The following is a 26,289-nucleotide window of genomic DNA, read 5'->3' as shown; positions in this document are numbered from 1 at the left end:
ATGGCGGCGCCGGTGGGTCCGCCGAGGAGGCGCCGCCGCCGCTGCAGCTCCTGGTAGCGGGGAGGAGGAGAGCCCGTGTGCGCGAGCAAGCAAGCAAGCGAAGGGGGCTCGCGCTTGGCTGCCCACCTCCGCGCCCCGGGACAGCGCCCGCCGCACCCCCGCCGCGCGCGCGCCACCCCCTCTCGCAGCCTGGCGCTGGGTAACGCTGTGGTCTCTCTGCGCAGGGGCTATGGAGGACGAGGAGCGGCAGAGGAAGCTGGAGGCTGGCAAAGCCAAGGTAAGAGGAGGCGCTGGGGGCAGAGGAGGGCGAGGGAGCGGGGTAGGGGCAAGCCGGCCGGGGGAGCAGGGAGAGCCAGGCATGCGGCGGGCTGGGAGAGGTGAAGCCTCCGCGGCCCGCCCCTCTCTGCTCTTCTCCCTGTCATTTGCAGCGACTGAGCGGAATACTAACACTCCGGGAACAATTGTGGTGCTGAGGCGCGCGCCCTGGCATCCTTCCCGTGCTGCGCTTTCTTTGTCTGAGGCTCTCTCTTTGTGCAATAACGGGGGACGCCGCGGGCCCTTCTCGTCAGCTGCGCCAAGTGGCCAGCCAGCCAGCCCGGGGAGCTCCCTTTCTCTCTCTCCTTTTTGTGCATGTGTAGTAATGCGATTGGTTCGTGACAGCTGTTGCTGGACAGAGACGGCCCGTGCCTGGAAAATGCCACAGGTGCCATAAGGCCGTGTCTCTTCTTAATGCTGCATTAATCAGGCCCGCAGAGCGAGAGACCTCTTAGGGCTCGCTCATGTCACACAACCACCTCCTTGCAAGTAGCAGGCAGGCAGGCACCACAGCCATGACTTACGCATGTGACTTATGCATGAGTCCTGTTGAGACATTATGCTCTAGGTATATATTGGTGCCTGTATGTATGTACATAGTTCTGTGTAAACTCATTTTAAAAGTGAACCTGTGTACAAGCCTCCCTCAAATAGAAAATATGTACTATTCTCTATTTTCTAGTACATAGAAAACAGATGGAAAATATGTTTGTATGTGTATAATGTGCAAATAACTGTGTATGTACAGATCTGTATGTGCATAGACTGCACACAGATTGTATGTTTGTTTGAACATAACATAAGAATAGGTTTGTGATGTAGGGCTTATACATGTATATCTGATTACCTTGTCATTTCCACTTCAGTGATGATGAAATGTACCAGAAAACAGATGTGCATTTCTAAGCCACATATCAAGTATTATATTGTATGCACAAGGTATGGTGTCTAGAAGGGGTCAGAGCTGACCCCTGAAAAGATGAGAAGAAAGGGATGTCCACAGTCTTCCCTCCTTGCTCACACTTACAGGCTTTGAAAAGGGCACAGGGGAAGGAAGGAAGGAAGGAACCCTCTTCAAATCCTGCAGATGAGGATAGATCTGAAGAAAAGAGGTTGCAAAGCCTGCTGTAGAACTGTAAATAATAAAGAAGTGTTGGATCCAATCCTTGCAGGCTTTAAAGAGAATGTGGGACAAGGAGAAGAAGCTGCAGGTTACTTCCCAGAAAGCCATAAGAATACAGGAAGCTGCAGTATACTATTGGTCTATCTAGCTCAGTATTGTCTTCACAGACTGGCAGCGGCTTCTCCAAAGTTGCAGGCAGGAATCTCTTGCAATCCTATCTTAGAGAAGCCAGGGAACTTGGAACCTTCTGCTCTTCCCAGAGCGGCAGCTCCATTACCTGAGGGGAATATCTTACAGTGCTCATACTTCAAGTTTCCCATTCATATGCAAGCAGCAGGGCAGACCCTGCTTAGCTAAGGGGAGGAGTCATGCTTGCTACCACAAGACCAGCTCTCCTCATTGTCTTTCAAAATCTGCAAGGCTGAGATCCAACCAGATTCAGGGCGCTGGACAAGAAGAAGAGATTGCCGGGTCATCAGCTTCCTGTCCCCGCCACCCCCTTTAAAGCCTACAGAGAAGGAGTTGTACCTGTGCAGGGGTGCAGGGTGAGGCAGTAATTGGCACCTTGCCTTGAGTGCTCAGAGATCTTGGGTCACCCGTGCATCTGTTGTCCTACTATATGTTTGGGGTGCCCAGATACGTGAGTGGAGTCTATAGCTCCATTCATGTACATGATACTTTATTATTTAAAGTTAAAACTTGCTTAGTGGTTTTCCCCCGCTATAATCTTTATTGGTTATAATTGAAAAGGCAAATGCCTGTGCATAATGGGCTTGACTCTTTTTCTTTTGAATTATTTCTGTAGCACTTTCAGTGTGCATGATGGTGCTTTATGATCCATATCTCTGTCATCCTTGCAACTAATACTGCATATTAGATCACTATTAATCATGATATACAGACATGAAGCTGAGTGAGTTATTTGCTCATCCTTCCAATAACTTCACAATATATTTTAGGTTAAGAAGCCAAATGACTTTCCTTAGATCAACTGATGAGCTTTGTGACTGTGGAGATTTAAATCTGGACCACCCCTGTTTAAATCTATAAATATGCATTAAAAGGTAACAGAAATGCAATTTTTGCCACATCTAATAGTGAGTATGAAAGTGTGGTTAAATTGTATTGGGTAACTGATCTGAACATAACTGCAAACTCAAATTGCATTCAGAGTGTGCTTATAAATAATGTAGCATCATAGAGCGAAGCTATTGGGCTGTAAGTCAAGATATCTATTAATCAGTGAAAGGCCAGCTGTTGATTTTTACATTATCCATTTATCACAAATAACAGAATTCAGAGTACAGAAATGGTTGGTTTTGCTAGAAGACTAAAGGCACCAGGTGGTGGCATCAAAATAGCCTGCAATGAATCTCCTCTTTGAAACTGTATAGGTGCGCAGCTAATTTATGCAGAGCTAAGCAGATTTAAAGGTGTATTGCCCTCAAAAGGAGCCATATCCTTCATCTTCAAGATATCTCTTTCTTTGGTGGTGAGCTCTATATGTTATATTTTTATAGAAACATAATGTGCTAACCTTCAAATAGGTTACTGCTTTAAAATAAAATTTTAGAAATGTTTTCTTCTGTACCTCTGGGAACCCACAAGCAGGAGATGGAGGCATGCTCCTCTCCTGCCTTTGTTCCCCTGCACCTTGTATTCAGAGGCATACTGTTACTAGGCAAAGAAGCACCTTTCAAAGTGGAGGTTCTCTCTGTATTAAGCAGGAGGAGAGCAACTGGCCCTATTCAATCCCAGCACGGTATCCTCCAGTGGCTGTTGCTAGTGTCTGCCTTGTGTTTCTTTTTAGACAGCAAGTCCTTTGGGGACAGGGAACCAACCTCCTTATTTATTTTTTCCTATGTAAACCACTGCAAACTCCTTTTTGAGAAGCTGTATATTACTAGCAGTACTAGTAGAATTTGGAGGTAGTATATAGCCCTCATGACAACTTGTACAGCATAGTAATCTAATACAAATTTATAATCCATATTTTCCAGAGCTCCACGTATTTTTGTATAAGAGTATAAAAAATGAATGTCTGTGTGCGTAAATGTGAGATGCTTGGTGAAGCTTAATCTCCTTCTAAAAAGCTACTTGCAGCCAAAACATTTTCCATTGATCATAAATTTAAAAAAAATCAGTGATATCTGTACTATAAAGGTAAAGTGTGCCATCAAGTCAGTGTTGACTCCTGGTGTCCACAGAGCCCTGTGGTTTTCTTTCGTAGAATACAGGAGGGGTTTACCATTGCCTCCTCCCATGCAGTGTGAGATGATGCCTTTCAGCCTCTTCTTATATCACTACTGCCCGATGTGTTTCCCATAGTCTGGGAAACTTACCAACGGGGATTCGAACCGGCAACCTCTGGCTTACTAGTCAAGTCATTTCCCCGCTGATTATTCACTTTAACTACATGGCCAAATGTATACCTGCCTACCATTACTCTTGTTAATTTTGTTAATTGGTTGGTTCACTCTGTCTTTCATAAGTACTGCAAACTCATGTGAGACTTATATTCACTTTCCCTGTTACCAGTGAATAGCATCTCAATCTTTCACATATAATCTCTAAACTGTTGTTAAATCACATGAGTTTAAAATTTAGTTTTCTGGGTGGAAGAAAATTCTAATAGAGGTAGTTTCTAAAATAAATCTTCAGTGCCCTTCACGTGTTGCATTCCATTTTCTGGGAGTAAGGCAAATACAGAACTAGGTGAATAAGAAGCTGGGGAATATAAAACTTCCAGTATCCAAGATGTCACGTATCCAGCCTAACATTTAGGTATAATGTTTGTTGTAATTCATCATACTGAAAATGAATCTGAATACAGGATGGGTTTACCATTGTCATCTCTCATGCAGTATGAGATGATGCCTTTCAGCATCTTCCTATATCACTGCTACCCAATATAGGAGTTTCCCATATTCTGGGAAACACACCAGTGGCGATTCGAACCAGCAACCTCTTGCTCCCAAGCCAAGTTACTTCCCTGCTGCAGAGCAAGCATAAATTGCCTCCTTTACTAAGCAGGGTCCACCCTGGTTTGCATTTGAATGGGAGACTACATATTGAGCACGTTAAGATATCCCCCTCAGGGGATGGGGCTGCTCTGGGAAGAGCATTGCATACTTGCATGCAGAAGATTCCAAGTTCCTTCTCTGGCACCTCTAAGATAGGGCTGGGAGAGACGCCTTCCTGCAACCTTGGAGAAGCCACTGCCAGTCTGTATAGACAATACTAAGCTAGATGGACCAAGGGTCTGACTCAGTAGAAGGCAGCTTCCTATGCTCCTAAGGCGGTTACTCTCAGCACTGACTCCTTAATATATTTTTTTCTGCTCTGTATGCTGCATTTTTGGAGAAAAATGTGTTAGGAACCCAAATAATGAGACACTGTTTTTCTTATGTTCCTTGTAAATACATGTACACATATAAAAATAATGGCAGATAGTCTTTCCTGACTGGCCTTATGGAGCAGCAACACATATTTGAAGTTGCTGTTTCATATCTGCATAAAGGGTCTTAGCAACATAAGTTGTGATCAGACACCATTTGTAAATATGTGTGTAAGAACATTTTAAAAAGCCCTGCTAAATCCTCTTGTCTGTCCTGAATTTCCCATCATTTATCTTCAACAGATGACCATTCCAATGGTATGAGAGGAGAAAAATTCTCTATCTACCTGATCCTTACTGTGCATAATTTTATACTTCTATCATGTTCCCCTTACCAACCTTCTTTTTCTAAAGTAAAAGGCCCAAATGTTGTTGTCTTTCCTCATAGGGGTGTCGCTCCAACCTCCAGTTGCCCTTTTCAGCACCTTTTCTAGTTCTACAGTATCCTTTTTAAGGTGCAGTGACTGGAATTGTACACTATGTAAACTCCCCCTTTGCCTCAAATGTTTGATCTAGGAACCTTATTTGACCCAAGATGCAAGGGTGTAGCTGCGGGGGGGGGGACCCTTGTTCATCCCTCTCTCTGGTGGCCCCCCAGAGTCAGGGAGATAATGTAGAAAATAGGGAGGGGTGGAGCAGGAGGGCCTTCAGGAGCTGGGGGCTCATGTTCTTTGAACCCTTTCGCTCAATTATAGCTACGGCCCTGCCCAGATGTGAAGTAAGTATAGGCTAGATGCCGCTTGCCCTACAAGGCATTACATTACTTACAAAGGTTTCAGAAGACTTCCAAACTATTCCTGTAGGGGACAGTATTGTAAGACTGTGAAATGCCAGTCCTTCAGAATTAGTTTATCCAATATCCAAGATGTCACGTGACCTTTCCGGGAAGAGAGATGGACTTCTTCGGTATCTCTTAATAACTCTGCACATTGCTTTTTTTCTATCGGATCCATGAGAACTAGCTTTTGCTGCTGCCTGTGGCAGATTACAAAGAATGTACTTGAGATAAGAGTTCTGCATCATTAGGAACTTCATCTGGGCCAGTTCCTCTGTTTCTTATGGTACCAAATTAACCCTCTTGTGGTACCAAATTAACCCTGTGTTATCCTCTAACTTGCATGCATTAAAACCATGCAGCATACAGGCATCACTGCAGTATCATGTTCATGTAGTGATATATGTGTGTAATTCCAGTTCATACATGTCTGCATGTGGTTACAGACAAAGCATGTTTGTATGGATGAACTTTATGGCAGAATCTCCTTGTGACCTGGCCCTGTTGAGCTGATAAAATATCTCATTACATGTTTCAGAACTCCTATCCTCTCTTCTCCACTTGCTTGCTTCTAGAATAATTGCTCAGATTGTTTCACATCTCTCTTGCATAAACACATGCAATATGGTTTTATTACCTTAGAATGCAACAGTTGCTGCTTATGAGCTAATTGAAGAATGGGTTATTTGCTAAACTGCTTTCCCTTTCCCAGGTCTAGATATTCTCCTAATTTCTGTTCCTTGTTGTGTTTAGCCAAGTCCAGGACTGCTACTATCGGTCGCCTGCTTGCTTCCCTTTGTTCCTGATCTCCATTCCTGTGCATAGGTGTGTCTCCCATTCCCCGATTGCTCTAGCACAATGAAATGCTGATGAAACAAACTCAGCAGCTATTACCTCTATTATTCCATCCCTGCCTGCTCTTCTGCGGCAGTGAAATCCTAGGAAACAAACAGGCAATTTTAATTAAGCACTGGGGCTTATTGTGCGTATTGCTCCTGTGGTGTGCGCATCTCCAGACAAAACCCACTAGGGCGGAGTGTGGGATGGGTGAGTACTAATCTTGTTTGGAGACATTTGAACAAAGGAAGATGCTTGCATGTCTATGAATGGTAATAGCAAACGATTACAGCTAATGAAATAGCTGAGGTCACAGCCTTTGTTGTTATGGAGCTCTGATGAAAAACATTTTCTTGGCTATCAACTTCCTATTTTCCTGTAGATGCATAAAATGCTAAGGCATGTTTCTGAAAGATCCAAGAAAAAGCATTACTTTTTTGCCTAATAAAATCTGTGTGGTGGTGGTGGGGGGGGCATAAACATTGACAATCATTGTTGCCACTGTAATTGACAGTGAAATCCTATGCATTCTAAAATAAGTCCCACTGTGCTCAGTGAAAGAAATTACTTTTTTTCCAAATAAGTGCACATAGGATTGCTATCTGACAATAGGAAGCGCAGAGTTCTGTGGTGAGGGAATTTCACATATTTTGAGGCTCTTTCTTCACTCACAAAAATGTTTACAAGAGCTGTAAAATATGGGAACTGGTTGTTCCACTGATGTCTGCCATGGCAATTGCAGTAGCAAACTTTCGTGTAAGCATTATGGAAATTGTTTGATTTTTGTGACTACACACATTTCATGAGCAGATAACTCCCATGAGTGAAGTGAACTCCCATGAGTGATATGTCTGAAGACGTGTCTTCAGTGGCTTACACGAACTAGTGACCTAGAGCTGAAAAGCTCTATATCCTATTTCCAATCACTTAAGCTATCCAGTTCTACAGTCCTCTGTTTTTAGCAGTCATGGACTAGTAATCCTGTGTTGGTTTACAAGTAAAACCCACATTTAGGCATGGTGTGCAAATTTGTTTTATCAAAGATTGTTGCCCGGAGTATTTTTTATTTTATTTTTTAAAGACTGGATAGAAATGCTGAAAATAAACAATGATCTATGTGTGATAGATCAGTCCAATTAATGATATTTTAATAATAATAATAATAATAATAATAATAATAATAATAATAATAATAATAATAATTATTATTATTATTACATTTATATCTCGCTCTTCCTCCAAGGAGCCCAGAGCGGTGTAGTACATACTTGAGTTTCTCCTCACAACAACCCTGTGAAGTAGGTTAGGCTGAGAGAGAAGTGACTGGCCCAGAGTCACCCAGCTAGTTTCATGGCTGAATGGGGATTTGAACTCGGGTCTCCCCAGTCCTAATCCAGCACTCTAACCACTACACCACGTTTGAACAATAAATGCACACACACACCCAGTAATCTATGCCCTAAGAAATACTTCTGGAATGGTTTATGTTCCGTAATAGACTGATACAGGAATGGACCCACAACAAAATGTTGCATTATATCCCTGGTGTGCAGGTGTTACCTGAGCCTGTGGCTGAGCATGGTGCAAAAGCAAGAGTTAACAACAAAGACAGAAGTGCCTACTCTAACTTGTGACTGACTTGAGGAAGTATTCTTCTAGTTGATAAATGCCCCTCCCGTTTTTGTCCAGGCCCTCTTCCCACCATGTCACATTTTGTTAGCTCTGCCCACCAGTTTGTCTGTTAACTGTCTACACTCATGAACATTCCATCCCATTTGCTATCATGGAGGCAATCTGGGGAGCTTTTGATCACCCTATCCCCCACCCCCCAGACTTTGTGGATACTGACATATCTTCCACTTGCCTGTGGGCACTCCAATTCTCCATTTATAAGTGTCTCAAATTTCAGCATTTCTGGGAATAGTATATAGATACTGGTACATCACCCAGATATACTGTTTTATTTGATGTAACACAAAACACTATATGTAGATTCTAATTTCGATGTTAGTACTTGACACATCATTTTGCTTAATCTGGCCTATAAACAAATGTTTTGGCAGTGCAAATTATACAATGGCATTTGGAGAACCTGTAACGACTTTCACTTTGTCATTCATTTTATCTTATTGCCAACAGTGTTTACATTTAAATCTCCATCACTTTGCATTAGTGATTGTTGGGAGAAAGAGAGTTGGGATAAGTGAGGGGCAGCGATGGCAACCACAAAGCTAAAGTGGATTTCATTTCTATTTCCACTCCCCCCCTCCAAAAGAGCAAGCCCAAAGAAAAAATGATTGTCCTGTAATGAGGTCAAGATTAAGAGTTGCAAGTGTACATACTTATTTAAGACCAAGTCTGGTTGAACTCAGTGGGACTAACTGCTGAATAAACATGCATAGGATCCATGTTCTATGTTTAAACTGAAAGTAAGATCCTCATACTTCATGCCTTAAGGGAAAAAATAAAGTAGTGCATATTCATTGCATATGAAGTATTTGCATATTGCATAATTCAGTAATAAGGTAGATACATTAGTATGTTGATTAATGCAATTATAAGTTCTGTAATGCTAGTATTGTGTTTTGTGTGTACATCTTCATGGTGTTTGTGTTATGGTGTTCATGGCTTTTGTATTTAGTGCCTATTTGCTTATGTCCTTGATTGTGTGTGCTTATAAAGCTGTATACCTCCCTGAGCCATTTTGGAAGGGCGGTATATAAATCTAATAAATAAATAAATAAATAATATGTTGTGTTAAATCTTTTGCCTTCTGTTGGTGGGCTATTTACATGTTATGTTGCCCATGTGTACATGTGTTTTTAAAAATTACTTTCAAAATGAGTACATATACAGGCAGCAAAGGGATTAGACTGCTCAGAAATGTAGATTATATTTTACATATGTTGAATATAAAAATTAGTAGAGATTAGCAAGAATGTGTACACTGTACATAGATTGTGTATGCATAAAAGATAACATCTGATTAGGGCATGGGTTCTCCTATTTGGGGCCCCAGCTGTTGTTGAATTAAAAACCCCTTCATAATGTGGCTGGGGGTGATGGGAATTGTAGTCTAAATATCTGGGACCCCAAGTTTGAGTACACTTGGATTAGGGCAGTGCTGTAGATCACAGCAGCAAAAACGATAGCACTGTAAGGTTCCACCTCCTCCTTTGTAGAGGGTTCCAGACGGCCTCAGAATTGTGACCACTGGGGGAGCACTATTCCACTGTCTGGCAATCTGTTTCTATCACAGGCTGCCCGGAATTGCTGCCTCAAGCTCCCCAAGGGAGTCAGAGAGCTCCCTCTCCTGGCAGCTCTCCTCCTAGACTGGCCCCTCATCACTGGCCAGTTCTGGTTTATATTACCCTTGGCAGGTGGGGCAAGTCTTGTTAGAACTCAGGTCTAGATCTTGTGTGAGTTGCCCCCAATCCTACGATGACTCGCCGTCTTCAAGTGGCGGCGTGCTGTTATCATGTGGGGGTGATATCTCTTGAGGTGGCCTGTGGCCCATTGGGAGTAGGGGTGTGCAATTCGGATTTTTGGTGTTTCGATTCGGATCCAAATTGAAACACCACCAATTTGTTTTGGGGTCCGAATCTGACCCATCCGAATCACCCCAGATTCTATTCGGGTCTGAATTAATCTGAATCCGAATTGATTTGGATCAAGAAAATGGGTCCCAGGGCCAAAAGAGTGGGGTGGAGTGGTAGTGCCTAATGGGTGGAGGCCGCCACCCAAATTTATTTATTTATCTAATTTGTATACTACCCCAAACTTTCACCTCTGGGCAGTCTACAATTGCAGAGGGATTGGGCAAAGGGCTGATTTTGGGTGAATTGTTGAAGTTACGCGTCTTTGAGGATTCCCCCCCCCAAGATGTAATGGAAGTGTATCGCTTCACGTCGGGGGGGGAAAGGGATGGCCTATAGTAGTGTGGGGTTGGTGGTAGTGCCCAAGAGGGGCAAGCAAGCTACCAGAATTTTTTCAAAGAATTTGGGCAGAGAGCTGATTTTTGGTGACTTGTTGAAGTTTACGCATCTCTTTTAAGGTTTTTCTCCATAGGGAATCATGGAGGTTTCAGCAGCCCTATAATTGCACTTGGGGGGTGCTGGGGCAGCCCAGAACGAGGTGTGGTGTAGTGCACATAGGGTGCAAACCACCCCCATGGGTTTCTAACCCATGGGGTACACGGTTTGTTTGTTTCTGAGGTGTTCTGAGTGTAGATTCTTTGGTAGCAAATGAGAGTGGATTCATGGTTTGTATTGGGATGGGAATGGGGAGAGGAAGATTCTCAAAGGAGCTTCCTTCCTTCTCAAAAACTGTTAGTCCAAAAAGAGGACACTCAAAGAAAAGAAAAAAGCCCAAAGTCCTAAAAGCCTGAGAAATTCTTCCAAACATCCCAGTCCAGTTTATACCACACAGCCAAATTACCACAGCCTTCCAGCCCTCGCATTGGCTGGATTATCACTTAGCAACTTTACCATCTTCATCTTTATTAATAAATTCTGTATTAAATAATGATGACTCAGGGCATTTTCAAATACTGTCTTTTGTTCTCAAATTTTCCATTGTGGGCAGCCCAGCAAACCCACTGATACAAACAATGTATCGAAAAGGTTGGCTGTTTGGACCCTGTGATCCTCCCATGGTAGCTTATGTTCAGCCTGCAATGAGATAGTCAAGGTCTTTTCTCTGCTTACAGTTGAAACTTCCATATACTAGTGTTAACCTATCCAAAAAGCAGCATTGCGTTCTCTCCATTGAACTACGGTCTTGGCTGAAAAGCAAAGATTATCTCAGAATTGTCCGTTCTTGACTCGGGCTTTCTAAGATGGATCCTTCTTTTAGATCAAGTCTTCTTCTCCACACATAGGGACAAAATGATCACCTGGGTTATATTTAGCAGTGCTTATTTCTGGCCATCTCCAAACCACGGATACATGGGTTTTAACCCTTTTGTGTCCACAGATATCGAGGCTGAGTGGCAATTAAGCCACCACGGACATGCGGAACCGCAAATAGCAGGTTCCACCTGTACAGCATTTGTCTCTTCAAACACACACTGTAAGCATGGAGCACAGGGGTTCAGGGCACATCAACATGGGGGAGCAGGGCTTCCAAACATGCTTTTGGAGGTGCTTTATGTAAGTACAACTTTCCTACTTTGAATTACTTCTGAAGATAATCACTGCTCAGAGAGAGCGAGAGCGAAAACCATGCTATATAAGTGTGAAGATACAAGAATGCCTCACTAATACTTGACCTTTTTTTTTTAGCGCAAGACAGAGCTAAAGATATAGAACATCCATTATTGCAAGCAATAATTATAGTTTGTGTGAGTTTAAAAATAATTAACCAGAAAAATGTCTGAGGGTGCAAGGCCAGGAGGTAGGTTTAAAAATGATTCCAGATGTGTAATTGGAATGCTTTGTATTTTTAAAATAAATTTCTGCTGGGTTTTTTCTTACACAATGCTTGGTCTCTGTTAGGCACTGAATTTAGATGAGCCATTGAAAGTGACCACAGACAAGATTTGAGGTAATGATAGATGGCAGGAACTGTGTCCTGAAGGGAATAGGAACACCTGTCACTGATGGGGCTTGTCCTCTCCTGATGATGGAGCGTTGTAGCTTCAAGGTGCTCCTGCGACAAGATCAACACTGGGGGTTTAGAGTGTAAAGTTATTTTTGCCAAATTTCTCCATCTGGACTCCCTTCACTTGAAGAATACTTGAACAAAGTGTAGTTTTCACTGTGTAGTTACAGGAGAATAGTTTGAGGGGTCAAAACAGTAAAATAACATTGATATTTTTCAAATTTTATAATGTACATTTTATCATTTGTTGTTGCTCTCTTTCATGATCTTTCTGAGAAATATGCTTATATAAAGTTTAATTATAAGTGAAAAAGGGAAATCTAGCGGCTTTGGCAGTACTTGAATGCCAAGGTACATTGGCATTTTAAAAATATCAAATACTTTGTTTTCAGCATGTATTTCTAGACTGTAAAGCTGTAGCAATGGCATGAGGTGGACAGGTGAGGGGCAATATGAAGCTTAGAAAAAATAAGACTATGGCCAAATGCGGACATAACAATTTTACTGGGAACAGGTCCTGAAGTTGTATGCATCCTTCTCCCCATTTACAGGGTGAGCATTGTAAGATATTCCCCTCAGGGGATGGAGCTGCTCTGGGAAGAGGAGAAGGTTCCAAGTTCCCTCCCTGGCTTCTCCAAGATAGGGCTGAGAGAGATTCCTGCCTAGTGATGTGCACGGACCGGTCTGGAGGCCATTTTACAGGCCTCCGGATCGGTCCGGACATGGGTGGTTTGGGGTTTGGGCAGACTGGGGTGGGGGTTCCTTTAAGGGTGGGGGGAGGGTGTACTTACCCCTCCTGCCGCTTCCCCCCTCCTGCGCACATATTTTAGTCAACAATTGGGGTGGCAGGATACCTCCCTGCTGCCCCTTCCTCCGCTCGGATGCAAAAGGCTTCAGGAAGCCTTTTGCGCGTGCGCACGTTGCGCGCGCGGCCACGTCTCCGACATGCGCGCAGCCACACACACACACATATCGCAGAGACGTGACATGCGCACGCACAAAAGGCTTCCTGAAGCCTTTTGCAGCCAAGCGGGGGAAGGGGCGGCAGGGAGGTATCCTGCCGCCCCAATTGTTGACTAAAATATGTGCGCAGGAGGGGGGAAAGCGGCAGGAGGGGTAAGTACACCCTCCCCCCACCCTTAAAGGAACCCCCACCCCAGTGCTGGACTGCAGCTCCACGGTTCCGTGCACACCTTTATTCCTGCCTGTAACCTTGAAGAAGCCACTGCCAGTCTGTGTAGACCAGTGTTTCTCAACCTTTTTGGAGTCAAGGACCGCTAAATTATTCATGCAGAGTGTCAAGGACCGCTACATTCTTTGTGTGCAGTTTCCCGGACTAGCAGTTAGTAAAGGGGTTTCAAGTTTAAGTTTATTTTATATATTTAACAGACTTCTATACGTGCCCAAAACTTGCATCTCTGGGCAGTTTACAATTAAAATAATATCATAAAATAAAATTTGTTAAACAAACTGTATTTATTGCACTTGCCCCACCTCCAGTTGACACAAGACATAATGGCTTGTGGGCAGGTAGCCAAATGTCCTATAAACACAGCTATTCAGAAACATTTCAAGTACTAAAACTGAACTTAGATGCTGAAAAATAAAATCACCCCTAAAGTGAATCAAGAAGTGCTACCAAATCTGTTTTTATGTGAGTTACAAGTGAGCCTCTGAACAGAACCACCAGATTTTGTTTGGGCAAGAAGATGCTGAACAGGGCAAGAAGATGCTGAACAGCGCACAGGATATAGGTACACTTCAAGTTGTTTTGTCTCTCTCCACCCCACAAAGCATTCTGAGAATCATAATTGGGTGAAGTACTGAAAATGGTTCGCTAGCGATTCCTGCCCCCATCACACAAACCCACACTAGTACAGTTCCCAGTGTCTGCTGGGGAGAACTGAATACTGAAACAGTTTAAGTCTGTCGTGTGTAGACATGCTCTCAATTTTTTGCATGGAGGCAGCATTCTTCACACTGGTGGAAGTGGAAAGGGAAAGCAGTATTTTAACTTGGGGCGTGAGGGGAGATCGCAAGCAGTCTTGACCCGTCCACCTTTCAATGGCTTGCGAGGCGCCGGGAGCCGCCCTAAGCGGGGGGGGCAGGGCTCCCCAGAAAGATCTGACTCACGCGACGTGTGGCAGCAGCAGCAACGCAGCTGGTGGAGAAGCCCCTGCCTGCTTGCCAGGCTCCTCCAGGCGGGACTGACTTGACCCCCTCTGCCAGCCCTGTCTGGCGCTCCGCGACGACCCTCGGGGAGCAGCACTGCGCGTGGCCTCCTCCTCCCGGGAAACAAAGCGGTGCGCGGCCCGGAGGTCGGGCGCTGCTGGGAGCCCGGCGGGTCAGGGGCGTGGCGGGCGGGGCCGGACACTTGCCAGCAGGAAGGGGGCGCGGTCGCATCGCAGCAGCTCGCCCGAGCTGGCCGGGATGGCTGAGGAGGCGGAGAGTGCCCAAGCGGACGGGAGAAGGAGAAAGCGCATGCGCGTGTGTCGCCAGCCACAGCCTGCCTGTCCCTTGCACGTCTGTGTCCACTCCGTCGAGGCTCGGCTCAGACAGTGGCACCACCTCCAGCTCGTGCACCCCCAGTATTGCCGCGTCACCATTCCCGCCCAATAACGCAAGCAGAGGCAACAAGGTTCCGGGTAGAAATGGTCCGGCTCCGATTGTGGTGGTTCCTCCCCTGCTGGCGCCACTTACGCTTCAGAGCCCTGCCTTCCTAGCAGCTAGGTCACGGACAAGCACTCAACCCTCTGAGGACTGGCAGCGGTCCGCGGACCGGGGGTTGAGAAACACTGGTGTAGACAATACTGAGCTAGATAGACCAATGATCTGACTCAGTATATGGCAGCTTCCTATGTTCCCTTCTTGTATCTGCTGAACTGCAAGTATCCTGGCTTGTTATACCACAGTTTCCCATGAAGCTTGAACCAGGAAATGCTGGTTTAAAGATTTTCTACAAACAGAGTATCACAAGCCAGGTTTGATATCCTGGCTTGTACGTAGTGCCATATAGGGAGTGCACAGCCTTCTCACTTGTTCCCAGTTGAACACACTGTAGTAGCAACTGGGATTGCTAAGTCTGATTTCAGCTTAAATCTATTCTGTGAACTTCTGGACAATGCGTATTCTCCCCCCGCCTTTTTTTTCCCCTTTTGGGTAGTTTTTTTCTTTATCTTCATGTTGTAAAAATTAATAAAACTAGCTGATCTGGTGCAGAGTATCTGCTCCTCTAGTTCTCCCTGTCTCTCCCTCGATGGATGACCTGGCCGCTGTTTCCTCTCCCCGCCTGGCGGCTGGCCACCACTTCTTCTCGCTGGCTGCTCGCCTTCCTCTTCCCCCTCCCCTTGCTCATGAAATCTTATGAGAGCTGCCACGCATGGGATTAGCGACAGGTACGCCAGAGAGGGGGGGGGAGGGAGAGAGAGAGAGAGATGATAAAAATGGAGTCCTATGAAGCATAAGGTGCTGCAGTTGCAGTAGGGGTCGGTGGTGGGTAGCAGCACCTCCGTGTATGCAGAAATGCTTGTATACAAATCAGAAGTTCTTAGGAGCTCGCTCAGACTATTTCAATCCTTTTGTTTTTCCCTTACAATTATAGCTGTCATTTTTTCCACTGTCAAAGTTTGATTCTAGTCTCTAATTTGACATACCTGTTTGAGATTCATGCAAGTGGTTGCCTTTATGCATATGAAGGTTATTTTTTTACTTGTAAGACTTCTGAAGTCTAGGAACAAAACAAGTTGTGCAGGTGACAGTCAGTTTACTTTAACAATACTTTATATGCCATACCTAGTAATACTTATTTTTGAAAACATTTTTAGATGCATCGAGAGATAACTTTTGTCCCTCAGTTTTCTTGATGGCTCTATTCATTTTTTTCAGATCAAGATATGACAGGTCATTTTCTAAAACTGGTGCTGTGAGATAGTTGGTCTTTTGTAGTCATTAATATTTGATCAGAAATACGTTTGTCATTTAAATCACAAAATTAAATCAAATTCTTAGATTAAGGTTTGACTTTTCCAGCCATCTGATATGTAAGAAGTGTGCAGGAGACACTCACTGTGCTTTGTCACTTGATTGACATGCACCACTTGGAGATTCCTGAAACCGTTGGTGTTCTTGCATGCGTTTGCATTTTTATAATTGGCTCATATGTGGACAACACAGATGGTGTAGACTGTGGTTTTCTGTATGTTTCTGATTAGAGCAAACTGTGTTTACTCAGTTTGCTTTAAATTTGATTAGGTATCAGTTAACTAGTGATATGGACCAGATCTATTTCAATAATTGATGCTCGATTGTCTCTCAGACTTTTATTTTGTGAAATAAAAGTAAAGTATTTTAGTTGGTCGATCTGGCTACCTATTTGGCCAGCCAGTTTCAACATCATAATTAATAATATGCATTTATGAATGAATATTAATCAGGTTCAGTGACATTTTAGCGTAAAGAACCTTTCATCCTTTATGATTATGATTATCTTGGTCTCATTTGAATAAATGTGTTGGTTTGTGAGGTGCATTTTTATGGTGTACTACCATATTTACCCATATAGAAGATGAACCTAAATTTAAGATGGCCCCCATAAAAATAGATGTTAAATACCCAAAAGGAATAGCACTCTGAACTTAAGGCAGCCCCCCAGTTTCTAACATCAAAGAACCTGGGGAGGAAACCTAGTCTTTGATTCAGGCAAATACAATAACTTTGATCCATCACTTTTTAAATGTGATATTTTGTACAAAATTTATATTTTGTTGTGTACATACTTGTACTTGAAGTATAAGAGTTGAAATTAAGCTGTTTTTAAAAACTGTACTGTCTCTGTTAGAATAACTTGTCAAGGATTTTTAATGTTCACCTTTCAAAAACCATTTTTTGCCCAAAGCCACAATAATAGGTTGGCCACAGTTACTCATGCTCTGGTAACCTCTCGCTGAGATTACTACAGTGCATTGTACGTGGGGCTGCCTTTGAAAACAGTCTGGAAACTCAGCTGGTACAAAATAGGGCTGCAAGATTATTAACTGGGACTGGACATTTTGCTCATATTACAGCAGTGCTTCGTCAGCTGCATTGGCTCCCAGTCCGTTTCTGGGCCCAATTCAATGTACTGGTTTTAACATTTAAAGCCCTAAATGGCTTGGGGCTGGCTTACCTGAGAGAGTGCCTTGCCCCATATGTCGCAACCCAGACCTTAAGATCTTTTCCGGAGGCCCTGCTCTCTGTGTGCACCTGCCAAATGAAGTGAGGCGCGTGACTACTAGGGAGAGGGTCTTTTCAGTGGTTGCACCCCATTTATGGAATATCCTCCCCAGTGAGGTTCGCCTAGCTTCATCACTTTGTTCTCTTAGTCACCAGGTCTTTTACATTTTGATTTTTAAATTTCATTTTTAACTGATTTTTAAAGTGTCATAAAACTACTTTGTATTGTATTTTGTATTTTTTCCCTCCCCCACAAAAAAGCTTGGTCGTTATGATTTAATGTGTTGTGTCTTTTGCCCAGAGAACAATTTGTTATGGGGCAGCTAACTAAGTTTATTAATAATAATAATAATAATAATAAATAATCAGCTGAAACACTAGATTCAGTTTTACAGCTCAAAAATGAAGACTCTTCCTACCACCTGTAATGAAGGATTGAGAGGGAAGCTCTGAGTGCTCTTAGTGCCTTTGGGAGAAAGCCTTGGTCTACATCCTTAGCAGTATAACTAATGTAACACCAAATATAATGTAAAGCCTCTTCTGAAGTTATCAGGAAATGATTGGTGATCCAGAAGATGCTGATGGTCACTTCCTTTTAAAGCGCTAAACAGTTTAGGACCAGGTCAGAATGTCTCCCCCACCTTCTCTCAGCTGATTGTATAATACGCAAAAGGTTCTCTTCACCTGTCTGCTGAGATGCGGATGGGGGGGGGAGAAAGAAACGTCCCTGTCTCTCATGGTTTTCCACTCAATTAAGTCTGAATTAAGAAATCTTTGTTTAGGCAGGCATTTGGCTTGCCTGCTATTGGTTTGCCTGTTTGGTCTGCTGGTTATTACTTGCTTTTTCTTACTTGCTGTTTGTTTAGCAATAGCAATAGCACTTACATTTATATACTGCTCTATAGCTGGAAGCTCTCTAAGCGGTTTACAGTGATTTAGCATATTGCCCCCCAACATTCTGGGTACTCATTTTACCGACCTCGGAAGGATGGAAGGTTGAGTCAACCTTGAGCCCCTGGTCAGGATCGAACTTGTAACCTTCTGGTTACAGGGCAGCAGTTTTACCACTGCGCCACCAGGGCAGTGTCTGTTTCTTTTTAAAGTTTATATATTGTATTTTATATTGGGTCTTCATTGTAACCAGCCCTGAGAATCCAGTTCTGGGATGGAAAGGCAGGAAATAAATGGCATATATAAGGTGCGCTAATAGTGAACTGTTCAGTCCTAAGCATAGGGCTCTTGTGCAAGGCCAGTACAGAGAGATGTGGTAGTGTTTGTATTCAGAAAGGAGTGTGCAGAACAGGGGTTTGCCCGACAGAGGAGAAATTACTTCAGTCTAGTATTGTCTTTGCACTGAATGTCTCTCTTCCTGCCCCTCTGCTTCCTATTTCAGTACAATTCAGTATGGAGCTGGAGGGGCACTTGCATCTTTATACATGCTTGGCAATGCTTCCACATATTGGGGCTGTGTTACATGTCTGCCAGTGTATCTCTTATGCCCGATACCAGAGCTGTGTTTTGGTGCTGGTGATAAAATATTCTAGCATTAGGACTTTTTTTTCCTGAAGTACATAGTGTACAGACTTTGATTTGACGAGACTTAACAAACTGTATTAGTGCACGTCAGCCTAACATTCAGTGAAGTTATAAAATCATGATTTAGCAACTTTTACTCTGCCAAAGGAATATGTTGCCAGAAACACATGATTTGATAGAAAGGGATTTGATAGTTTCCTGGTTAGATAACTTATTTTTATCCTCTTCCTGGCAGTCTTACCCTGTTCTAGCTAAGGTATTGTGCACACCATGCCAAATCTGGTACAGTTCATTTCCTGCAATCTTGCATTGCAAAGCTTAGGGCTAGGCAAAGGATCGCTGTTTCTGGAGTACTTTGGAAGATGCTTATATGACCTTTGCTTTACTTTTTTAATTTTAAAGATGTTTGAAATTGCCAAAATGGTCTTCATTTTCCCTTCAGCATGTGCAGTTCTGCTGTACATCTTCAGTTGTCATATAAGCCAATCCAAATCCTTGAGCATCAGCACAATATTCATTGGTGCAAATCTTTTTATTGTGAGGATAGAGTACAGTCCTAAGCGACTTAGCAAACTTATCTGTCTGATTTACTCTGATTTTTAGATTAAAGGGAAAGATGTGCCACTTCACAGTTCAACTGGTTGTGAAGGTGGTAGTGATACATCGGGGCACACAACACATTTTTTTTCAGTTCTTAACTAATTAGTTAATTCATCAAACTAATTAATTAGATCAATTAGATCAGACTTTAAAATGGGTATTTTAATCAGATGTTATTGGAAGCCATCCCCTGTTGATTGAAGGACCACCTTGAGATTGTTTTAATGAAAGGTGGTAGAAAAATTTAACAATAAATATAAACAATAAATAGTCCCAAGTCTCAAGTCTTTATTATTACAGTCATTGACCAAAATTTGGAAATACATTTAAAAATAAGGCATAAGAAGAAAGCCAAACAGAAGTATACCAATAGAACAAATCTTAAAATACTACAATTTAATATTAACAACTTCGATCTGAATCTTACTACTAATATAACAAAACTTTGCAACTTTAAACAAATTAGCTGCATTGCTATCTGCTAACAACAAAATTAAATAATCACTATCAGAGAGCCCTGGACATAAAATAAGTTGAGGTGTAATAAATTTGGATCTGATGTCTCTATCAAGTTGACCATACAGCAGAATGTGAGATGTCGTTTCAATTTCTCCCATGCTACATGGACAAACACAGCCTTAGTAAGGAATGCCCTGAAATCTCCCTTGCAAAACTGCCATATTCATAGCATTGCAATGGGCAAAGGTCAACGCCCTGCGAAATTTGGGGACAGTGAGCTAAAATATAAACAATAAATACGTACAGTCTGCATTAGATTTCCTAAATAATTTCTTTTGTATTATTGAGAAATGAATCTCTTCAAACTTTTTTCCACATTGTATTGAGGTATTTTAATAAGTTAATGGATTAAAAAGAAAACAGTTAGTGGACATTAAATGGTATTTAATAACATCTGCCTTAGCTGTATTAAAAGGGAATACTATTTTTATTCTCATTTTAAACTCAGAATAATGCTTATTGCTTCTCATGATTAATATGTCTTGTGAATTACTGTAGTTGCCTTGCTTATGGGAGTAAAGATTTGAAAAATCTCCTAATTATGTTGAATTTTAAAGTTGTGTATCAGAAATGTGTTTCTTCTGTCAGCTGTTGAACTAGGATCTTCATACACAACTAATACAGATTTACTATTATGAATATTTATATATTACTTTTTTTAAAAAAAGCTCATAGAGTGGTTCACACGTAAAAAGTAAGAAGATGGTTCCTTGTTCTAAAAGGGCCTACAATCTAAAAAGAAACATGAGCCAGACACCAGCAATAGCCACTGAAAAACACTATGCTGTGGTTGGGCAAGGGCAGTTGCTCTTTCCCTGCTAAATATAAGAGAGCCACCACTTTGAAAACAGCATCTGTTCAATTAGCAGGGGGAATTATGGCAAACTAAGCCAGACCACACCCAGGCACAAATTGCATTTCCCCTACACCTTCTGCATGTGCTTCTCTGCAAGTGGGAGTTTCCTGCTGCTGACCACACATACCCCTTCTCCCTTCCTTCCACAAGAAGAAAGCAGCTGTTGTACACCTAGTGGTGCATGTAAGGCTCTAACTAGATTGGGACAACTCTCTCTCTTTCTCTCTCTCTCTCTCTCTCTCTCTCTCTCTGTTATCCAGATAGGTTCTAAGATTAGCTTTAAAGAGAAGTGAACCTACCCTCACCATTATTCTATAGCTGGTTTCCAACATTCCATTTCTGTGCTGTGCTCTATCAGTACTATGGACAGGATAGGGGACTAGTGGGGACTAGTATAGGTACTAGTCACTAGTACAGGTAGTGACTAGCTGTGAAGGGAAGAGACTCTAGATGGGGAGGGAGAGAGAGAGAGAGAGAGGATGGGGAAGCAGCAAACGGCCTCCCTTCCTCCCACCCGTGAACATCTACCAAAATTTTGTGCATGTTTTTGAGCAACGACTGTTTGTTGCTGTGATAGAAAATTAGCAATCCCATGTTGATACTGCTTTTGGAAGCTAAATGCTACTGAGGCAGAGCTCCAAAGTGGTTAAATGTCCAGTGGATGAGTAATTGACTAGCTGTGCCAACTGGACTTGCACCTGTTCCTAGCAGCAGACGTGAAGTGAAATAATTACTCAAGTAGTGCCAGAATTGTCAGTACACTTTCTTGTGACAAGAGGTTGGCATACTTAGTGACATTCGTGATTAACCTTCTGTGTGCCAACATCTCCAACTGTCATGTAAACTGGTGAATTGACACATCATATTTAATATACCTTAAAAATATTGGCTGAGCATATTGCAGCTATAAAATGTAAATATTATATTTAGGCCAATACATTAAAAAAAATCTCATTGGTGTATATTTCAAGATCTAGTTTGCTTTTTTTGAAGTATGCCATATCATGTGTATTTGAAGCATATCAATTGCCAGTTAGCAAGGCTGAATTAAAGTTGCTTTTCTTGTGAAACCAGGCAACTTTCGTCTTTGGAGTACTATTCTGCTATACTGAATTTGTTTAAAAGTTTAATACAGCAGGGTTTCAGTAAAACAAAAATTTGATATTATTTGTTAAACTTATGGTGAAAGCATCATTTCCATAAATGTTAATACACATAATCGGTTACCTGTACTTTTATTGACTGATTTTCAGTCGGGAGGAAAGACTTTAGAAAAAGGAACATATTTTAACTCCTGCAGGAGTGGAATATATCCCTGTTATCTGTGGATTCACCCCGAGAGAAGTGAAGTGGGTCTGGGTAAGAGGTTGGAATTGAATTGTAGCTAGGATGGGATGCAGAAGTGAAGAGACAAAGTGTTAGGCTAAAATTGGAGGCCAGGATGGCAGGAACCAAGAGCTGGGGCTGGAAGCAGGAACAAAAGTAGAAAACCAAGAAAAAGACTTGGGAGGTGGCTCTGGAGAAGCTCTTGGTATAGAGTAACTAAACCCAAAAGTGCTGAGGTACTTATAAAGGTACTTATAAAGACAGCAGGAAGCCCCACCTCTTCCTGAACTTGCCTTGGTCGGGATTTGTTCTGGAGTCCCCCATCCCTTTCCATGTAGAAAGGGATACCTTCATTAGCCAGGTGAGTGCTCCTCTGCCAGGCCCTGAGGACCCCTCATGGTCCTGTAGGTGGAGCAGGTTCTAGATTGGCAGTGTGGTCCATCGAGATCTCCAGCTCCTCGTGAGGAACATCCACAGGAGGAGCATGTTCTCAAAGTTTCTCTGTGTTCTCCATGGGATCTTGATGGATCCTGGAAACATCTGCTCCTGGTGTGGCCTATGGCTGCAAGAGCCACGTTTAAATTCTGCCAAACTTGCTTTGGAAGGCTCATGTTCTCGGCCACACAGACTGCCTTGCATGATTTTGGGAGTTTCTACCAGTGCAAAATCTGCCTTGCCTTCACCAAACAGGCCAGCAGAAATTGAGCCTCGAGATTACACACACTCCTATGGTAGCGAGCATTGAAGGTTAACTCCACTTTGCAAGGAAAGCCTGCCCAATCCCGTACCAAGGAGCACCTTACTAGCTCCTTAAATATGCAGGGCGGAGAGGAGTCTGACTCTCTTACACCCAATACCTCGCGATCGACCTCACCAGTACGGAATCATAGTCCCTCCCACCCTCTGCCCAAGGAGCAACCATTGAACCTGAGAGCAGCATCGGGCATGGCAGGACAGGAAATCCCACAAGGCAGCGAAATCTACTGACTCGGGCCAAGAAAAAAAGCAGGAGGAGAAGAAACTGGCCACCCCACCAGATCATGAAGTGGCAATGGTTTCTGTCGCTACCTCACTCATCACAGTGATGTCTGATTCCAAGGAGAATCTACATCCAGACCTGGATGCTGAATCAGACAGGGAAGGGAACTCCAAGCTACCACATGAGAACATGATTAATACGTGGAATCCTAACACTCCGAAAGGGATCTCGAATCCCTGGACCAGGACTTACGTGGGGCAGAGACTATAGTGTTAAGTGCCCCGTGTGTTACTGGGAGAGGAAGAACTACCAATATTCCCCCCTGACTGCAGGTACAAAGCATCCCCTGACCGAATCCCCTGACAGATGTGATCTAGAGTTCCACAGACCCAGGATAGAATAATATGCTAGTGGCACCCCAATCAATCATGTACCATCAGGGGGACACACTAAATGGAAGTCAGAAGAATGGGATAGATATAGGCGCTTCAGATCTAGATCTCACTCGAAATCACCTCCATGGACTCACTCTGTTAAAGCTACGGAGATGGCTGCTAAGAAGAAGAAACCAGTCAAAAATCCCAAATCAAATCTGAAGCCTAAAGCCTGTGATGCCCAAACAGATCTACAGTCTAACCCAGACCCTCCATTATTGGAACCCAAGGTTCCCAGCCCACAGAATGACTCAGCAGGATCCAGTACTGAAGATGACAGCATGTCAGTTCACAAAGACTCCCTCTGGATTCTCCTCATTCAGATGAACTGGTGAGAGATGATCCACTTCTCAACTGACGGGCTCAGACCCTATTCAGAACAGATACAGAGGATGGCATCCTCTTTAGGCCTAGAAACCCATCAAGCTCCTCTGAAGACCCTGTATTTGGCCTTATACAATCCAAAGGACCCTGTATTATACAATACAATGGTCCTGTATTTTGGCCTACAGTCACAAAAGTAGTTAAAGGTGCATGTTTAAAACCCACTTCAATTCATCATACCTCCAAGAGACTGGAAAATCTCTACCAGGTCTATCAAAGTAATGCTCCATACTTATTAAAGCATCCCAAACCAAACTCAATTGTTGTAGAATCCTCACAACCGGTCACCAAACATAAACTGTTGTTATCCCTAGCTGAGCAAGCTGTCAGGCAGCTGGATTCCTTTGGGGATAGGATCTATGCAACCACAAGCCTTCAGCTACGCATCTTGAATGATCAGGGATGCATGGCTTCATATACACATTTTTTGTTTGAGAAATTGGAACCATTTGTCAGCATACTACAGATGGACCAATGAGAGGCAGTGATGATCTTCCTTACTGAAGGACTTCAAATCACCAAACAACAATTGCATTCAGCTCACCATGAGGCAGACTGCGGGTCCATGGCTATGGCGGCGGCAGTAGCCTTGTGGCAACATGCCTGGTTAAAATCCACAGCACTTTCACCTGAAGCTAAGCTACGAATCGAAGATTTCGCCTTTTGACAGAGAAAACCTATTCGGAAAGGAGACACATAACGCTCTAGAAAGAGTGCATAAGCTAAAAACAACAGAAAATGGTTACGCTATAGAGTTAAAGAACCTCCCACCCTTTTTGGGGGGTCCAGGTTACCTCCCCTACGCCAACCTTACTGTAAGAGGTGCACAACCTGTTAGACAAGAGGGCCATCCAAAGAGTGCACCACAGCATCAACTCGGGATTCTACTCTTGTTAATTCATAATCCCCCAAAAGAGATGAAGGTCTGCAACCCTAAACTTGTGCAACCTTAACGACTTCATCTGTTACCATTGTTTCCAGATGATTATGCTCAATCACATCTTGCAGCTGTTATTCAGAAATGACTGGTTTGCATCAATAGATCTCAAAGATGCATACTTTCATATCTCCATCGATCCCACCGGAAATATCTCTGCTTCTGCCTAGGGAACAAAATCTACCTTTACAAAGACTTACCTCTCCATAGCCCCACAAATATTTTAAAAATGTATTGCCATGGTAGTCACTCATTTACGCCAGCACTTCATCCAGCTCTTCCCATTTTTGGACTACTGGTTCCTAATGGCCCAAACAGAACATGAGCTTTGTCAATACATTGACACAACCCTACCATTACTATGGAAATTGGGGCTACAAGTCAACTGGGAAAAATCAAAACTAACCTAGGGACAGAGCCACCATTGAGCAGATAGGTTCAAAGAACTTGGGCCGCTGCCCCTCAGAGGCAAGTTCTGCCACCGCCAGCCCCGTAGCCCACAGCCCCCTAGCCCTGCCCCCTGCATCTGACATCAGACACAGTGAGCATTTAACCGCGCGCTCTGCGTCTTATGTCAGATGCGAGGACGTGGTTTTGCTCCCAAACGGAGCCACGCAGCACTGTTTGGGAGTTAAATCAGCCAGCACTCCCCTTGTCTGCACATTTGAAGGCACTTTACTGCCATCACCACCAATAAGGGTTTCTCTCCCAAGAACTCCTCTGTTGACTTTATACTTTCTTACCTGTTGACACTTAAGAACTCAGAATTATCTGTTGCTTCGTTGAAAGTTCACCTGGCTGCCGTTGCCGCTTATACCCTCCATGTCCACATTTTTTCAAAGGGACCTGTTAAAACGTTTCTTCAAAGGTTTGCTCTGCTTGTTTCCCCCTACAGCCAGACTAGCTCCTTTGTGGGACTTAAAACGAGTGCTTACCTCTTTGGTGCAGAAGCTATTCAAGCCCATGGTGACATGCTCCCTCAAGCACCTCACCTTCAAGACTGAGTTTCTTCTAGCAATCACCTCAGCCTGCTGGTGTCAGAGGTTTGTGCCCTGCGGGTGGATCCACTTTATCTGTCTTTCCAAAAAGACAAGGTGCTCCTTCACTTAGACGTCACTGACTTACCAAAGGCAGTCTCAGAATACCATATTTCCCAAGAAATCTGTCTTCCAACCTTCTTCCCAAACTTGGAATTAGACTCTGAACGAGTGTAGCATAACCTGGATGTCAAGCAGACCCGGTCCTTCTACCTGCACAGGACACAGCCCTTCAGGAAGTCCACTGCTCTTTTTGTCTGCTTTGCTGGCCTTATTGGAAAACAGATCTCACGTCGGTGCCTTTCAGCATGATACCTCTGTGATCAAACTGGCATACACGCTGTCCTACTGTCACCCACCAGTGGCAGTGGCACCCCATGCCCACTCTACAAGGGATATGACAACCTCAACAGCCTTCTCGC

General features: G+C 43.3%; 1 protein-coding gene across 11 annotated transcripts in view; it reads left to right on the top strand.

Annotated features, from left to right (window-relative positions):
• Window positions 1-7: 7 nt before the first annotated feature.
• Window positions 8-26,289, top strand: part of AKAP9 (A-kinase anchoring protein 9) — a 164,714-nt gene continuing 138,432 nt past the window's right edge. For all 11 annotated transcript variants that reach the window (XR_008310385.1, XM_053265330.1, XM_053265325.1 and 8 more), the window contains exon 1: window positions 8-277. Coding sequence is in view for 10 of the 11 variants with exons in the window: in XM_053265330.1 (XP_053121305.1) it covers window positions 230-277 (48 nt within the window). In the remaining variant the exon portion in view is untranslated. The remainder of the gene's footprint in view (window positions 278-26,289) is intronic.

This window comes from Hemicordylus capensis, chromosome 6 (genome assembly GCF_027244095.1).
Source record: "Hemicordylus capensis ecotype Gifberg chromosome 6, rHemCap1.1.pri, whole genome shotgun sequence".
Classification (NCBI taxonomy): domain Eukaryota; kingdom Metazoa; phylum Chordata; class Lepidosauria; order Squamata; family Cordylidae; genus Hemicordylus; species Hemicordylus capensis.
The sequence above is the reverse complement of the archived record's forward strand: the minus strand, read 5'-3'. Positions and strand labels throughout refer to the sequence as shown.